We start from the raw sequence: 17,522 nt of genomic DNA, 5'->3' as shown, positions 1-17,522 counted from the left end.
ACCGGGACACATCGCAAAATAAGCTGAACTCGTACCCTACTTAATAAAAAAAAAAAATATTTCCATCTGTGTTGCTCTTGGAGATTTTCCCTCACTTCCTTTCTGGTGAAACGATTATCACCAGGGCAGTAAGTAAAGAGATATCTCTGGATATCAGTATAACCCGACGTGTTCAAACCCTTCCGGACCCAAAACCAAGGGAAAAAAGGCCACTAGGAAAGATCATGGAGAAGGAAAACGGAAAGATTCAGAACTGAAAACATAGGATTTTTATATTACCTGTGAATTCCTTTTGCAATACAGGACAATCTAGATTATTGGGTTATATAGTGTACCGGCAGGTGATTGGACACTGGTCACAGCTGTTTGGTGTCTATATAACTCCTCCCACCACCTCAGATTCTCAGTTATTTGCAAGCAATTAGAGGACAGGGTCCTATGTACTCTTAAGTAAAGGATTTTACCGGTAAGTCAAAAATCCTATGTTCTTGATCATACAGTACTGGATACATGACAATATAGATGATTGGGATGTCCAAAAACAATAATAGAGGGGTGGACACAGATCACAACCATCAGCCTGCATAGTTTAGGATAATCTATACTGCTGTCTGCAGGACCAAAGGGCCAAATTCAGCATCTTTTGATGCTTGCACATCCACCTTATAAAACCTTGTGATGGTATGAAGAGATGACCAGGTAGAGGCCCTGCAAATTTTTGTGGTAGAAGCCTGGTGAGAAAAAGCTTAAGAAGTACTGACAGATCTTGTAGAGTGAGACTTGGCTAAACAAGGTGGGGCATTACCTTACTAGCATTAGCCTACATAATGACTCGCCTATCCAACCGACTACAGTTGAGAGAGAGGCAGAGAAACCTCTGCGTAATTCTACCGGGAGAATGATCAGCAAGTCTGATTGTCTAAAGGATGCGGTGACATCAATATATGCTTACAAAACCCTTGCAACATCTAAGGAGTTCAACAACTCTTTAGCATCTTTTGGAATAGAAAAAAAGCACCAATTTAAGGTACCGTGGAGAAACTGGGGGATTCCTAGGAGGAGCTAAATGAGCAAAGCCCTGTGTACACATTTTAATGAGCAAATGAGAGGCCAAGGGTTCTTGAAAGAGATTTGCTAAGCAGAAATCTGACCCTTTATGATGCTTTGCGCTAACTTCAGATCTAACCCCATTTGGAGAAAATCCAAAATTTGATTTACTGAAAATACTTTTGGGTCTAAACATTCCCCTTTGCACCAAGCAAAGTATGCCTTCCATGTCTGGTAATACAACCTACAAATCAAAGGCTTCTGTGTCAGTATGAAGGTAGGGATAACATCTTCTGATAGTCCCCTGTCCCGTAGAACCTGGACTTCAACAGCCATGCCATCAAAGCCAGTGACTGGGAAGCAGGGTGAAAAACTGGACCCTGAGGGAGTAGACCGAAGTCTCCATGCAAGATCCACAAACATTCTGAGAATATCTGTAAACTACACTCTTCTGGGCCAACTGGGAGCCACCAGAATCCTTTCTGGAGCTATTCTGCAAAGGAGACCAGGAAGAATTGTTAGTAGAGGAAAGGCATAGATAAGGTTTAACTGGTCCCACGGAGCTACAAGAGCATCTACTGCAAAGGTTCTTGGACCTCTGCTTCTGGATACAAACCTGTCCAGCTTGTTGTTGAACTTAGATGCTAGAAGGTCTACACCCATGGATGACAGATCTGATGGAAAACTTCTGAATTCAGAGACCGTTCCCCCTGATCTAATTGCTGCTGACTGAGGAAGTCTGCCTGCTGATTCTCCACCTTGGGAATAAAGACTGCAGAAAGACTCGGTACATGAGCTTCCCCTCTTTGAGAATCTTTTTTGTTTCCTTTTGATCTGCATAACTTCCTGTGGTTCACTGATGATTTATGTAGCAAGGAGGATCGCCCTCAGTATTAAGACATTGGCAGTGTTGATTCCTACTGATTGCATGACCCCTGAATCAACAGATACCCAAGGCTCCTCCCCAGCCTGAAAGACTGGAGCCCGGAGATGAGATTGTTCACTGGAATGGGAGAAAAGACTTCCCTAAGAACAGAGCTGGGCTTACCCACCACCAGTTCAGAGAAAAGTCTCGCTTTTGGTGAAAGACGCATAGGGGGATCCAGCCATAAAGACTGTCCCAGGAATTCAGAACGCTTAGCTGTAATAGCCTTGAGTGAGCCTGTGCGAATGGGACTGCTTTGAAAGTGGAGACCATCACTCCTATGACTCGCATGCAAAACCGGACTTTGGGATGAGACTTGGATATGAGTCCTAAATACACCAAGACATGAGTTGGAGTCAGCAACGATTTTCGATTATAATTTATTATCCAACCGAAGCAATCCAACATCTGTATATTACTACGAAGGCTCACTGTCAGATCCAACTGCACATTTAGGAGAAGATTGTTGAGGTAGTTTACCAACAGGGTTATTCACTAAAGGGTGAAGAGTTTGGAGAAAACAGGAGAAGTGAAAAATCTAGGACAACATAGCCGAACTGGAAAGTGAGCGGAATTTTTAAATCTGCTATTTTGTCGTTGATTGTTCACTTCTCCTGCCTGCTCCGAAATCTTTACCCTTTAGTGAATAACCCTGCAACAGTATATATTCCCTGGGGAAGTAACAGGGTTAGTATAGGTGCCAGTACTTTTGTGATCACACGAGGGGCAGTAGACAGACCAAAGGGGATCGCTACAAACTGAAAGTAATCTGCTCCTATGGCAAAGCGAAGAAAACGCTGATGAGAAGGAAGAAAAGTGACATGAAGCTAGGCATCCTATATGTCTATTGAAGCCTAGAAATCTGTTTTCTAGAGACAAAAGTAGACAAGCTGGCAGAGATTGAAAAAAAGAGGACAAAAAGTACTGGGGAAACTGTTCTTTGTTTATCACTGAAAGATGGAATTACACTTTGAAGACATAAAACCTATAATACCAATAAAGAGAAACTCATTGCAAACCAAAAGTAAATAACTATTTTTGCCCAATGTAAGCTCCTTTGAGATTAGGTTTACTGCTTGTCTTGTTTTGCAGTTTTAGGTTCTGAAATAGGACAATAAGTGGGAAGTGAGCTATATTCTAACAGACAACCTCTAGCTGAGAGTGTGTTGATGCCTGTATAGGCAAAATTGACAGAAGCTTGAAACTCCTCTCCAGCAGCTATTTATCAACCAAAAGTGCTAAGGTCAGCATGGCTTATTAAACCCTCCAGTTTTGCAATCAACTGCAAAGCAGAATTGTGTAACTAAAGGCTGCAAAATGTTGCAATCCGCATACATATAGTAGTAGTATAGATCCGCATACATATAGTAGTAGGCACCTAGAGTTAGGACCGCACTATAAGAGGTTCCTTGGCGCGGCAGTGCGGCTTGCAGATCCTCGGCTGAAGACGTGTATCCAAACCTCTGTCATTATCCTTAGTGGTGAGACATGTTGTTTTACATGCTGGTTTTGTGAGTGTGCCATGATGCCTTTCTACTGTTTTACTGTTCAAAGTCCATTTCGTGTGCACCTTACTGTATAACTGGTAAATTGTTGAGTGCGTTTGTCGTTTGTTTTCTTTAAAATGTATGTCACAATGTAACCAATTAGGTTTCTTTTTTAATAGTCAACTAGAAGAATGACAACATGTACTACATAGTTTTCTGAGTAAATTATTTAACATTACATAATTTTAAAGATTAGTGAAATCTCCGTGGTTGGTTTTTACATTTTCGTCTTGGCGTTTCAAAGGATATGACGCTACTTGATATAGTTTATCTACTTAAAGTGACCATTTCCATCTTTCCATAGACACGGCTGGCCTGGATCTTAGCTTAGTCTCTCCCAGGGCATCCTTTTTAGCGCATCTTTTGTGCAATGCTTGGGCATTTCCCCATGTTTTATCCCTTTTAAAGACCCTGTAAGTGCTAAAACATTACCTGTTGATCTGCTAGAAATGCACTCGGCTACTAAGTTCTGTTATGGGCTGACAACACACAGCATTTTTGGGGTCTCAGCTCTGTCCAGTTTTGCTAAACTACGCAAACCCTCCAACTCTTATTTCTGCAACATAGAAACTAATTGTTCTGTAATCAATGATAAGAACTAGAAGATAACGCAGGAGGTGTGTCAACTACAGGACAAGACCGTTCTGAATTTCTGACATGATAAACATGTATTTTTTTGCACCTATTGAACAGATCTAGCAAAATTATTTCAGTGGAATATACAGTATACCACACTAAGATCGCAAATAAAAGAAGTTCTATTCTAAACTTAAGGTGGCTATCAGGTAGGAGCAGATCTAAGACTGAAGCACCACACCACAGATTAATAGCTCAGATACAATTTTATTTTAGTATAGGTCATAAGATCATAGAGAGGAAGCCAACGTATTTCTAGGATTTAGTGCTACCTATCCACTTTCCAAAGTATTGGGTAGGAGGTGGCTTTGATAGAAGAGATGAGCGAGGTAAGAAAGAAGATTCAAATGAACCTGACCTGACTTTAAAATTGCCTAAGCTAACTACAATTGTGATCTGTAGGAACCTTGCAGTGCTTTCAGAGTTCACGTGATGCCCCTTGCATGCTGAGGCTAGCCTTGTGACATTGTCTTCTCTCCAAGTCAAGATTAAGACCTGCAACTTCTGGCATTGAGCCCCTTCTCTGTCATACAAATGTCAGTTGCCAGAGCCCCAGCAGGCAGAAGAGGCTCTGACATATAAATGAAGGGTGGTGGGACTTATGTATGCAGGGCGTCACTTTGAAAACCTAAAGCAGGTACCTGCAAGCAACATTTTTAATTCAGCAATTTGGTTACCTTTTGACACTTTTTAGGCCAGGCCAGGTTCTCTTCAACACTGGTGTGCAAGGCTTTTCCTAATTGTTGACATTGTAATGTAAATGGTTCACCAAGAGCCAGACCAATTCTTTCTATAAAAAGAGTGTACTGTGGAAAAAAACTGCTCTGTAATGAAGCTACTGGTCCCATTTTAAGTTACTGGTCCTCTTAAATGGGTTTCTCAATGGAAATTCTGTGCAGTCAGCTTACCCATTTATAAAACAATTGTCATACTGACAACTTTACATTGGGAAATAATTGGCTTGGGCCAGTAGTTTTGTTTTCAAAAACAGCTTCAAGTAAGAAGTGCCTGAAATTAAGTTATGTAACGTTGTAAACATGGTTTTTAGCCCTATTAATTTATGTTTTTGTTGTTTCAGGTGCGGTGTGCAATTACTGCAAGGGGAGAGAATCTGAACTACACCAGAAAGAGGTGAGTTGGTCTCAGCATTGACCATATACCTTTATGGGGCAAATCTTAGGAGCTGTGATTGATAAATAACAAATACATTATTTTATAGCTTCAAATTTCACTTTCACCGGTTAATATTTTAAAATTATTTATCCCCCACCCTCCCTCACAGAGGGGGAAGGGGCAATTTTCTTCATATATCTTCTTCTATCATAAGGGGGGTGCAATGGAACTACCATATTGGCAATGCTGTGCTAGGGCTGGGCCCAATTTATAGAGGATTAATCGGCAGGCCTTCCTTTTTTTTTTTTACCCCCTGGTGCTGCCCTTTTTTTTCCCCCTGGTGCTGCCCTTTTTTTTTTTTTTTTCCCCCTGGTGCTGCCCTTTTTTTTACCCCCTGGTGCTGCCCTTATTTTACCCCTGCATGGGGTAGCCCCACTGCAGGGGTTAACTTTTGAAAATCCTAGAGTTCCTCTTTAAGTTCCAAATACTGGTGCTGGTCATCTGCCCAAGTGCCACAGGACTGGAGTCTATTGATTCTGACCTGTCTATGCCTGTTATACTTATTGTTCTGGGAAACCATTACTTCACGTATAGTACATTATTCAAGTATAGTACACTTTAAGAAAAACAGTTTGGTTAATCCTACAATACCCATATTTTACATGTTATACTCCTTATCCTATCCACAGGACTGACTAATAGATTCTGTAGCCGCCAAGGGGAAGTGATGGCAGTGATCAATCATACTGCAGTTGTATTTTTTGCTATGCAGATTACAAAATAACACGTCTAATGCTATAGGTATCATGTCCAATAATCAATAAATCAGCCCTAAAATCTTTGTCAGTGTGGACTTGACAAACTTTTCTGAAAACTGTCTATTTGTGCTGCTTGCAGTATAATTTGATTTGTCCTATTATTTATTTTATAAGATCTCTCATCTGGGTTCTCTGGAAGAGAAGTTTTCTCGCTTATGGACACAGTGCCAGCGCTGTCAGGGAAGTTTACATGAGGATGTCCTGTGTACAAGGTAAGAGTAGCACATAATTGAGGGGTTTTTTTTTCAATACAATGCAGAATGTATATTGTTGGAGGTTGTATGGGCAGTTTTGGGGACCTTATGCTGCATTAAAATAAAGCAATCATTCCTGTATGCATGTATGATATACAATTTAAGGTATATTACTTGAAGTGAAAGACCATGAACCCTGTTATTGATAATGAGACACGTACTGAATTGTAGGAGTGCACTATTAAATCTAGAACAATATTTCCAAACTAAGTGAAGCACTTCTTTCTTATAACCAAACTTGAATTTTACATCTTTTTATCCTTCCAGTCCTGTACCCCATCATATTAGGGTTTGTGAAAATTGTTCTGGTCAGGGAAAATGCTACTTTGTGTCCTCGCACACAACAGTCACATTCCTCAGCACAAGTATCCTTACACAGGCTTGATTTGCACAGTAACAATGCGGGTGTCAGATCAGGTCGGTTTCCAAGTGCGGAGTATTTAGCAGTGGGTCTAGCTCTAGTGCCTATTGGCTTGTGATATTAACACACCTTGCTTAACTGCTGTAACAGGAAAATGGGGGTTCAACTAAAAGATAAAGCATCCACATGCTATTGTACTTTTTTAAAACTTTTTCATTACATAACTTATTTTAGACCCAGTGATGTCATTACTGTGTCCCTGTACATCTCTGTGCAATGCAGGCTGGTCATGCTATACATGGCTTCCTGAAAATATCAAAGCACCCTGCCTCTGCACTCCTCTGAAGAGCCCTCAACCCTTATTCAAGCAGTGGGATGCCTCTTGGGAGGAGTTATGTAATTCAAATGCCTTGATGGATGGATGGATGTTAGTCCAGGAGAGTGGGCATTTCGAAGCAGGCTGCATTTGTATGAGATTTTTGTTAACAAAAAAAAACAAAACATTTTTGTACTTACTGTAAAGTCCAATTCTTGTAGTTTATTGAGGGGCACAAGAATTAAGACTATTGGGTTATACTGCCACCTAACCTACAGAACGATAGGGACATGGCCTTTGAAAAGCACACTCATTGGCTTCAACATTCTAGGAATAGGTTTGACTCTATCTGGTCAAGATGGATAGCTCCCCATTGCCCACTTTTGGTCTAACACACTTGATAACTGTGACACTTGTAAATTACGAGTATACTTTCTGTCCCGAGGTGTGAGCGCTAGGTGCCATGTTCCATATCTTTTTTTCTATTTAATATGATCACTACATCTAGCCAAAACTGTGTTCTCATATGTTCATCAATGTTGTTTTGCAGGGACTGAATTATTCATAATTGCCCCGTGCTCTGTTCATTGAGTGTCTTCAGTTATTTATGATTTTTAGGGGTGCACCGATAACGGTTTTTCGGTATCAAGTGCGTGTACCAAATATTTATTTTTTTCGGCACTCACCGATACCGGAAGTCCTATTAAGGAAGCCAGGCGGGGTGTGATGACTCGCCACCTGGCTTCCTGATAAGCTGGGCAGCCTGTAAAGACTCGCCACCCGGCTTCCCGATTAGCAGGGAAGTCATCTCCATGCTTCTCATGACTAGGTGACGAGAAAGCATGGAGCCTGCTTTCTGGCCAAACAGGAAGCCAGGGCGCTGTGTAATGATGCGGTGCCCGGCTTCCTGATTGTCCAGGAAGCTGGCTCCATGCTCCCTTGTGACAAGGGAGCATGAAGCCGGCTTTCTGATTGGCCGGGAAGCCGACTCCATGCTCCCTCGTCACAAGGGAGCATGGAGCCAGCCGTGCAGCATCTAATGGCTGGCTGCCCAGCTTCCTGATACTGAAAGCTGAAGTATCGGGCTAGGTATTGGAGCATTTGAGCGAGTAAAAGTACTCTCCCAAATACCTTGGCACCGATACCAGTATCAGAATTCAGTGCATCACTAATGATTTTGTAAGAACCAGATGTTTCTTGAGGTGTGTTGTTTTGTTTCAGTATTACACAAAATGAAAGAAAAATTATCTGAATTAAAAAAAAATAAAGCATCCTGAAGGCTTTCACAGGAGGAGCCAGAGCTGCTTGTAATAGATGCATCCCATGGTTGGTCCTAGAGAGTAATAAGAAGCAGTTTAATGAGTTAGGGATGGCCATATATAGACAGATATCTCCTCAAGAACAATTGGTTTGGAGAGATCTGCCAGTCCTTTAAAAAAAAAAAAAACAATCTCTCTAAATGATAAGCAGTGGGCCCCTGGCCTTGACAGCAGAGTGTGTAGGGTTGTTGGATAGTTTCCTCTGCTCTGTAGCAGGATGAGTAGTCATAACCCTGGCCAGTTATGGTAGCTTCCACCCCCTTGCTGGAGATGCTCTTAAATGCATGTGTGGGGCAGGGCTCAATCATTTTTTTTGATGAAAAAGGAGCATTAAAGGACATGCATGCAGGGCCGGTGCAAGGATTTTTGCCAACTCAGGCGAAGGTGCATTTTGCCCCCCCCCCCCACAGCAATAATATATTACTGCCGCCACACTGCCTGCTGGTCCGGTCCGTCCGTTGCTCCGCCTCCTGGAACCCCTTGCTCCAGTCCTTCACATGCGGCTGAGCGACCAGGGGCGGGGCCTCTTACGTCACTCACTGACGTAGCCAAGGAAGGACGAGACACTCAGTGAGATTGTCACTGAGTCTGACACGTGAGACTGAACAGGTCAGCACCGCAGCTGCAGCCCACACACTGAGTCTCATATCGATCGGGCGACTGTCACTTTTCCGCCCTGTTTCCTGGCGCCGTAAGGCAAGTGCCCATCTTGCCTTGCGCTAACGCCGGCCCTGCATGCATGCAGTACAACACTGAGAACTGCAGTGGTTACCTGCATTGGTGCAAACCATATATTTCTTTTTCATCATTCAATTTCAATGATATATCTATCCAGCCTTTAGAGATCTTTAAAATTGGTCTATGGGTATACATTGAGACTGTAGGCCATTCTTTTGATGGGGGGGGGGGGTTAATTGGACATATTAGGAGGCATGACTTTAATTGGTATTGTCTTCCCTCCAATAAACCAGCTTTTTTTCTTGCACTTCCATTCTCTATATACTAGAACACGCTTACAAGGGTATGGACTGAAGTCTATGGCTAGCTTGTATGTGCCTATAGACACCAGTCTGCAATTAGATTGGTTAGAAATCTGAAAAGAATGTCCATTAGCCACCTGCAGACATCACTGGCCAAGACTGGTTGAGGTTTTCGGGCCTGTCGCCGTTCTCCCAATGATGACAGGTCAACCAGCCACTTCTGTTTTCCCCCTCAAAAACTGGCACCAAAAGTATCTGCTGCATGCCTCTTTCACCCAGTACTGTTTGTGTTCAGGGATCTAGCAGCCACCTCAGATGTGTGAGGGCATTCAGGCAATAAATGTAAATCTGACTGCCCTCTACTGTCCACAGCCATCAAAGGTGCTCTTCAGTCTACAAATCTGTGCCTAATGCTCACACTGATAGACTGAGACTGTTGACATTGTAAGTAAATACAAGTATCTATCACACCTGTTGCTAACTGATAAGAGCGCAGACTGGGCAGAGTCAGACACTGTGATTTTCATCTGGTCCCTATGAGATTTTCATACATCATCAGCTGGTAAACCGTGCTCACACATACAAAACCCCTCCAAATTCCCCAGGGAAAAGCAAACTGGAGGTAATCCAGCATCCTGATTTTTGCTCCGCTCACCAGCTGCCAGGGGTGGGAGTTCAGCATACACAGAGTACACCTCCCAAAGATCTCTTATCACTGAACCTGAGCTGATTAGAGAAGGAGAGCAGCAGCCAGGGAGAGAAAACTGTCTCACGGTCACTGGGCACTGATGGCAGGTGCTTAGTGCATACGACCGTTAATGCGGTGCCCCATGTTCAGCCCGGTACAAAGGTCTATGAGAAAAGCAGCAAAGACTGTCAGCCTGATGCTTTATGGCACATTTGTGTTCTTTTTACTCCACTTTAAATTTATAACGTTCATAAATTTTCCTACGCAAAAGGAGGGGCCAAGGTGAATATGTTTTTCCTTTATTTTCCAAGATAGCAGAGGAATGTCAGTTGATGCTAATGTGTGACCTCTTGGTTGTGATTTTTTTTTTTTAATGAACTTGTACTTCATTTTAAACTTTGAAAAGTCCTGCCTACCGTTACCTTTTTGTTAACCAGAAACTTATTTTTTGTTCTCCATTGAGGGACACAAAGTCTTATACTGCCACCTACAAGAGTATTGGACGCTGGCAATGACCAAGTTAACCCTTCCTGCTCGCAGCATGCTTCAGTTTTTTGTTAGTGTCCTAGGAAAATTAATGATTGCAAAACTGAGAAAAGTTAAACTTTTTTTTTTACTATCTTTTTTTTCTTCAATACAGAGTCCTGCTACATTGCTGCTTGAGTTAGTCTGTACATGACAGCTATCCAGATTGGCATTTCCTTAGCCTGACTTTGGAATTCTTTTCCTGGACCCTGGATTGGACATTGTAGGGCTATCCTTGAATGTGGCCTCCAGGCACTGTGTTCTACTTGAGGCGCTTTGCAGACATTGCATACTGCTAAAAAGTTAGCTATAGAACCATTTCTAGGTCCAGAGCTGTGTCATTGCCTCAGCAATTGCCCTGTCTCTGAAGACCTATTTTGTGAGTAAGCTGTTTGGGCTGAACATTGGAAACCACCTTGTTATGGGTATGCTAAGCATTTTCATATTCCCACTTTCATATATTTGTGGTACAAGAGGGTTAACACTGAGGGTTGGAGCAATGCTGTCATCCGATGGGTGGGGGAGGGTCAGGTGTGGTCTTTTCCCCCGAAATCCAGCCTTGAGGAAGCAACTTCCTGGTACTGCTTGCAAGCAACTTCCTGCTATTGCTTGGAAGGTGTAACTCACATGGAACTTCCCTGCAGTATTTTATTAGCCAAATAGGACAAATGCTTCCTGACTCTGATCACAGAGGCCACAAGTGTGCTCCCGTACATTCCCCTGCAGATTCTCTATCTGATTTGCCCACTGCTTTAGCAGGATCCAAGCCATCAGCCTCCAAAACTGATGCTGAATCTCTCCAGTCCTTGAAAGATGAACCTGCCTCTGAGATACAGCCTTCTGCCATCACTCTTCAACTTAGAGACAGCTTCAGCTTTTGTTGATAAAGTATCCACCACCCAAAACTTTAGCCTGTAGCCACTACCAGCAGTGTACTCTGTCTACAATCCTTTAGAACTCCCAAAACCGCCAAGACCTTTCCTGTGCCCCTACTGTTCACAGTCTTCCTTTATGGAGACAGGAAACATCCTTACATGATGATTGTACCTCCCAAGTGCATATCAGTCCTATGTAAGCCCTCACGGGCAGGGCCCTCCTTTCCATCTTGTCTTGATTTGTATTGTGATTGTAATGTCTTCCTTATATTCTAAAGCGCTGCGCAAACTGTTGGCGCTATATGAATCCTGTATAATAATATGCCCATTTGAAGAGGAATTTGTTAAAACAGGATACTGTGAAATCCACAGAGGGGCAACCCACTTTTTTTTAACAAAGTGTATAACATCCTGGTGGAGAATGAACCTGTCTTTAGGGACCCCACCAACAAGCAACTGGAGGTCCTTTCTGAAGAACTGTTCTCCCTGGCAGGTCCTACACTGCAAACTGTTTTAGAAGTGACCTTTATCTCTCAGACCCTGACTGACTGGTCTAAGGCTATTAAAAGGTATCTGATCACTATGGAATTATTCCCTTGGTCATAAAGTGTTTAAAATTCATGCCTGCAGCTTTAATCTACAGCATGAATGGGATGTTGAAGGTCTCCTGTAATATTTCCTGTATGAGTCTCCTGTCAGTGAACATGAGGAGGACCCTTTGTTGTTCTTCAGAGCCTGCATCTAAAAAGCATTTGCTCAGTTTGTCCTTTAAGGACCAATGCCTCTTCAGAGCTGCCCTGGATTCCCTCATCAAGGATTCCATCAGTGGCATGAGTACTCTTCTTCAGCAGCCAGAGAAGCATAAGGTACAGTCTGGGAAGACTTATCCCTTGCTGAAGACCAAGAAAAGTCATTTTCATTACCTTACAACCTCAAACTTTTCTGTTTTGCCTTTGTAAACATTTGAAAAGGCTGCATCTCTGGTGTTTTGGTGCAAGAGGTGGTTTCCAGGGGTTTCAAACTAGAGTTTTTCCCCTACCCCTCGGTTTATTACTTCCAATCTTGTGTCACTATAGCATATCAGATCTCCATGTAGCCATGTATTGGGTTCTATGTATTGGGTTCTATTTGGTAGACTAACTCTTTGTTATTCCTGATGGCCCGGTAAGGATGAACCTGTTTCTAATTTCTCAGTGGCTCAGACAGACCAATATTCATGGTCTTAAGGATCAGGTACCACCCTTTCCTGACAAGGCACACTCCATTTGATCTGTAAACCACCACCTGGGACTCGAGTTGTTAAAGGAAGCCTATACTGAAGAAATTATGTCTGCTGCCATTGCTTAGCTATTCTTTTGAAAATGCTAATTGTCTTGTCGTTATAATAACATACCAATTTCACTTTTTTGTGCAACTGACCTGCAACAAGCATGCAGATCTGGAGGTCTGACTTTGTGGTTTACTTTACTTACAGCATACTTATTCCAAGTGATGAAGTCAAAGTATTGAAGTCAGTGATGGCTGAACTAAATCGCTCGTACCGCATCTCTGGGCATAGCTAAACTTACAAGTAGGCTTTTTTCAAAACACGCAAAGCGGTGAGACGGCTCTAAGTCTCTCATTTGTCCTACCCTACAGCCCTCCTGAAGTGTGACCAGATAGCATTTGAATCAGTTTCTTTAATCAGTAATGCAATCAGGCAGGCCAGCTACTGTACACACATTAGAGATACTAACTTTATGTGCTTTTGACTTGTCATGATAGTCAAATCTTTTTTAGCCTGACCCTGTTATTGCACAGGTTTATCTTTTATCGTTTATCTTAAATTTTCTTATTTCAACCTATATCGCTGGTCTACAAGGAGAAAGCCTTGGAAATGAAAATAGCTAAATTTTACCAGAATTGGGTCACTAATAAAGGAAAATTAAGTCTTGAGTATTAATTGGCTCCAGTTTCCAAGATGCAGCTTCAAGGCAAAATTGCATCCAAATAATTAAAAATTACGAGGGGGATGGGCGATTATGCTCCATAACTATTCTGCATAATGTGATATAGCAATGAGAATGGTGCCACACCAATTATTGCAATAAACCAAATCACCTTCCAGTAAGAAATACTGAACCAGATCATTTTGGCGATCATGGAAAATGGAGATCTCGATATCACTCTGCAAGAGGTTCCACTGTTGTAATCTGGGGCACAATAGCTCGGCCTTACTCTTAGGCAATTCCAAATCCCTGACCAGATCATTTAGTTAACTCTGTGAAATTAGATGTGGTTCAGGAGGAGCGTACGGTGGGCTAAAGTTTGGGTCTGCTGCCATCGACTGCCCCGGATCAGCTGCTCATTGTCTTTATCATCATCTGAGTCCAGAGAGTAGGATTCTGGTGGATCTGGAATAGGCAAGTCCTCCTGGGGGACAAGACACAGTGCGGATGGAATGTTTGGTTATTCCTCCGTCCACTTCTTTCTTGAGATGCCTTTTGCTATTGGGGAAACCATGCAAAAATCTTTGTGTGGCCGAAATTCCTGTTGCACAAAAAGGTGCAGGAGCTCATTTCAGGCGCTTATCGTGCAGTTTGGGTCCCACAGACATCTCTATGCATTGTTGCATGGATTTCAAAGCAAAAACGCGCAACAACCGCGCCAAAACAGCTTACCAGTGCAATCACCTAGGTGTGAACCTAGCCTAAATATGTGGTTTGTGTAAGTAATAATTAATCCTGTAATACATTTTGAGTATATTTCCGGGTGCACAATTATTTATCTGGCACAAATGTAATCACCAGGTTTTCTTCATGATATTTGATTCCAGATGCTTTGCAGGTAATGCCAGATCCCACCACATTCTTATCCCATAAGTGCCATTTTCACCATGGATGCACACAACTGGACCGCTCTGCTAGTGTAATTTAAAACATAACCATTGCCTGAACATGACGTAAAACATGGGACTGCAATTCCCCAAATTGCGTGACCTGACCCATTTGATTAGTTGACTGCTGGGCACTTCACAGGGATCACAGCTGTCTCGGCAGTGTAAACACGCTTTTAATAATAGTGGTAAATCATATATAATGTAATATTTGTTTACTGATAGGAATTATTACTATCTTTTTATTGCCTAGAATCATTTTCTGGTATGCCTTATTTAGTTTGTATCTTAGAGGATTGAGTTTGATTTGCTTGAACTTTTTTTTATAGTTAACAGAGTGGAAAAACATCAGTATAGTGAATTATTTGCCGCTTATTTTCCATTTCTCCTATCAGATTCCCTTGATAGTTGGGGCAATGGGATCCAGCTGATCAAACATATCTGTGTTTGGCTTTTCTTTGTAAAGAGGAACTCTGTGTTTTAAATAACGTTTCAACTTAACCCTTTGCTTTTGATTACAGCCGTGACTGCCCCATATTCTACATGAGAAAAAAGGTCCAAAAAGATCTGGATGACCAGGAGAAGCTAGTCAGACGATTTGGCCCACCGGTGTGGTAACCGAATCCCCAAAAAATAAAAGGAGTATACAGACTACTGCAATGGATCCACGACCACTGGGATCCATGGAGAAACTTCAGTTCTAAATCTTACACATAAAGAAACACAGTTTCACAAAACGGAGGCTGGGTCTGGTCCTGAATTTTAGACACAAGTTGTACATGGCTATAAGACTAAACCGACTTCATTTTTGGGTGTTTTTTACATATACTGGAGTAGGCAGCACCTCTGTACATTATGAAATGTCCCTGCCAGCTATTACATTGAATATTATGTTTAAAGAAAATAGTTTTCACTGTTAACCTATAGGGAACTGATGGTTTGCTTGCAGACTTTCATATACTGAGTAGAGATTTATTTCTGTTTACATGGCAACTTTTGTATTGTTTTGTACCAATATTAAAATAATGGAAACTAATTCTAAAGAGTGTGCTTATTTGAGATAGCAAGAATGCAAAAGTGCAAACATCTATTTAGCCAACATGGACATACTACAGCAAAGTATAAAAATGCAAATAGGCGATCTGATGGTAGCTTTGTAATCCTAAAGCTGGCCATACACCTATAGATTATCTGCAGATTGTCTATGGTCAGATGGAAAAAGTCCAACAGATTCCTCCATCTACGCTAAACTGTGGATGGAGGAATCTCCCACTGGGCCAAGCTTCAGTATCTTGCTAGTGGGCGCCACTGGCTGTCAAAACACCCTTTTACAGGAAGTCAGGTTATGAACATAATTTAAAGGGTAATTCCACTTTCACCAAAAGTAATGAAATTAAATGACCCACATAAATCTGCCCCCTCTCCCTGCCTTCGCTTGTGATACCTTGTGTGGAACTGCCATCTTTCCCTGTGGCAATCAGTGTATGGTCTGTACACGGCACTGCAACCCTTCAATAAGGATCTTGAGTAACGCTGGCAAATGACGAGCACTTATTGGTCAACATGGTCACCTGACCAATGAGTGCTCAGTATTTGCAAGTGTTATTCAAGATGCTTAGTGCAGGGCTGCAGTGCAGTTTACTGGACCATACACCGGCTGCCGTGGAGGGAAATGGCGGTTCCACCCAAGTATGAAAAGTGGTGTAGGGGAGAGGGGGCAGATTTGTTTGGCTAATTTCATTTTCTCACATTTGTTGAGCAAGTGGAATTACCCTTTTAAGCTGCACGTAGCTCACGTAGCTCTAGGTCAGGGGTGCCCATTAGGTAGATCGTGATCTACCAGTAGCTCTCAAAGCTGATGCTGGTAAATCACGAAGGGTGTGAATGGCGGCCCCTTTAATCCATTTTGGTATATTTATTTAGCTGTGCACACATGATTACCTATTAGCCTGAGTCTGCTGAGCCAAGCTTCCCGACACCTTTCTGGTGGATTCTAGTGGTTGAAGTGCTATGTATTACATCAAAGAATATTAGTTTACACAGCCTGTTGCACTGCACTGTTTGCAAAATACAGCAAGGTGAGCAGGTGAGAGAGGGGAGAAAGACAGCCAGGAGAGAGAGCAAGGAGAGACAGCCAAGAGAGGGAAGAGAGACAGCCAGGAGAGAGTGAGGAGAGTCAGCCAGGAGAGAGAACAAGGAGAGACAGCCAGGAGAGCGAGGGAGGTTTTTTTTTTCGTTGGTAGATCTCATGTAGCTTGTCATTTGAAAAGTAGATCTTAACACAAATTGTGGGCACCCCTGCTCTAGGTCTTTCATCATTTTGGCATACAGTTTTTCTAAAAGTAACCTCTGTTTTTTTTGTCATGTATATTTGTAGGGAGAGAATCTACAAATCCATATGAAGTAGAGTAAAAAAAATATGGAGGAGCAAGCAAGTAAATATGAGAATTGAAAATGTATTTTCACTAAATATACAGTAAATAGAATCACTGACAAACAACATTTAAAAATAATATACGTGACAGCTGCTGCGGTTCATTTTCTCAGTGTGGAATATTTATGGGATATTTTTTGAGTGTTGCATCATTTGTGGCCATTAAATCACAAATTGCCTCATACAAAGGTTTCAGGAACCTCGCTATTTCAGGCAAAGCTGCTAGCAGAAGTTTTACCCTGTGTATTTTAAAGCTGAACTCCAGGCACAAAAAACTACCATTTCAATATATTCCTCAATAATCCCTCACAAATTATATCAATCCACTATGTGTACACAAAATGTACTTTTAAACCCAGATATTACCTTTATAAGAGTAGTGGTAACATCACTTGGCTGCACACAGCCTGTGCAGGGAGCAAAGATGTTGGAGGATCCTGGCAGGTGGATACAAGACCAATCCCCCTTCACAAGGAGAGAGAGCAGCACTGAGCTGAGTTTTATAGCAGGAAACTCTTATTTTATTGCAAAGATATGGACGTAGTACACAAAGGAAACCAAGATTCAAGTAAGATTACACATGCCTCTTAACAACACATAAGATATATCTTAATCGGCACAATTCCATGTGATCCAGATGAGAGAAAACCAAAATTCCAAAGAAAATTTTAAGTGAAATCTAGCAGTAAGAGGGAAGAGATAGATTAGTAATGTGCAGGAGGACCTAACAGATCTGGGAGTCAAAGAATGGAGATCAACCACTTGAAGACCGGGGTATTAAACCCCCTTCCTGGCCAGGCCATTTTTCA

The 17,522-nt window shown here is 42.0% G+C and overlaps 1 protein-coding gene across 1 annotated transcript in view; it reads left to right on the top strand.

Moving 5' to 3' along the window:
- Positions 1-14,940, top strand: part of POLD1 (DNA polymerase delta 1, catalytic subunit) — a 123,946-nt gene extending 109,006 nt beyond the window's left edge. The window contains 3 exon segments of the mRNA XM_018562789.1: positions 5,234-5,286; positions 6,201-6,298; positions 14,801-14,940. Coding sequence (XP_018418291.1) covers positions 5,234-5,286; positions 6,201-6,298; positions 14,801-14,897 — 248 coding nt within the window. The 3' untranslated portion in view covers positions 14,898-14,940.
- The last annotated feature ends 2,582 nt before the right edge of the window (positions 14,941-17,522 follow it).

The sequence above is a fragment of the Nanorana parkeri genome, unplaced genomic scaffold (assembly GCF_000935625.1).
Source record: "Nanorana parkeri isolate BGI_ZX_2015 unplaced genomic scaffold, ASM93562v1 scaffold600, whole genome shotgun sequence".
In the NCBI taxonomy this organism is placed as follows: Eukaryota; Metazoa; Chordata; class Amphibia; order Anura; family Dicroglossidae; genus Nanorana; species Nanorana parkeri.
The sequence above is the reverse complement of the archived record's forward strand: the minus strand, read 5'-3'. Positions and strand labels throughout refer to the sequence as shown.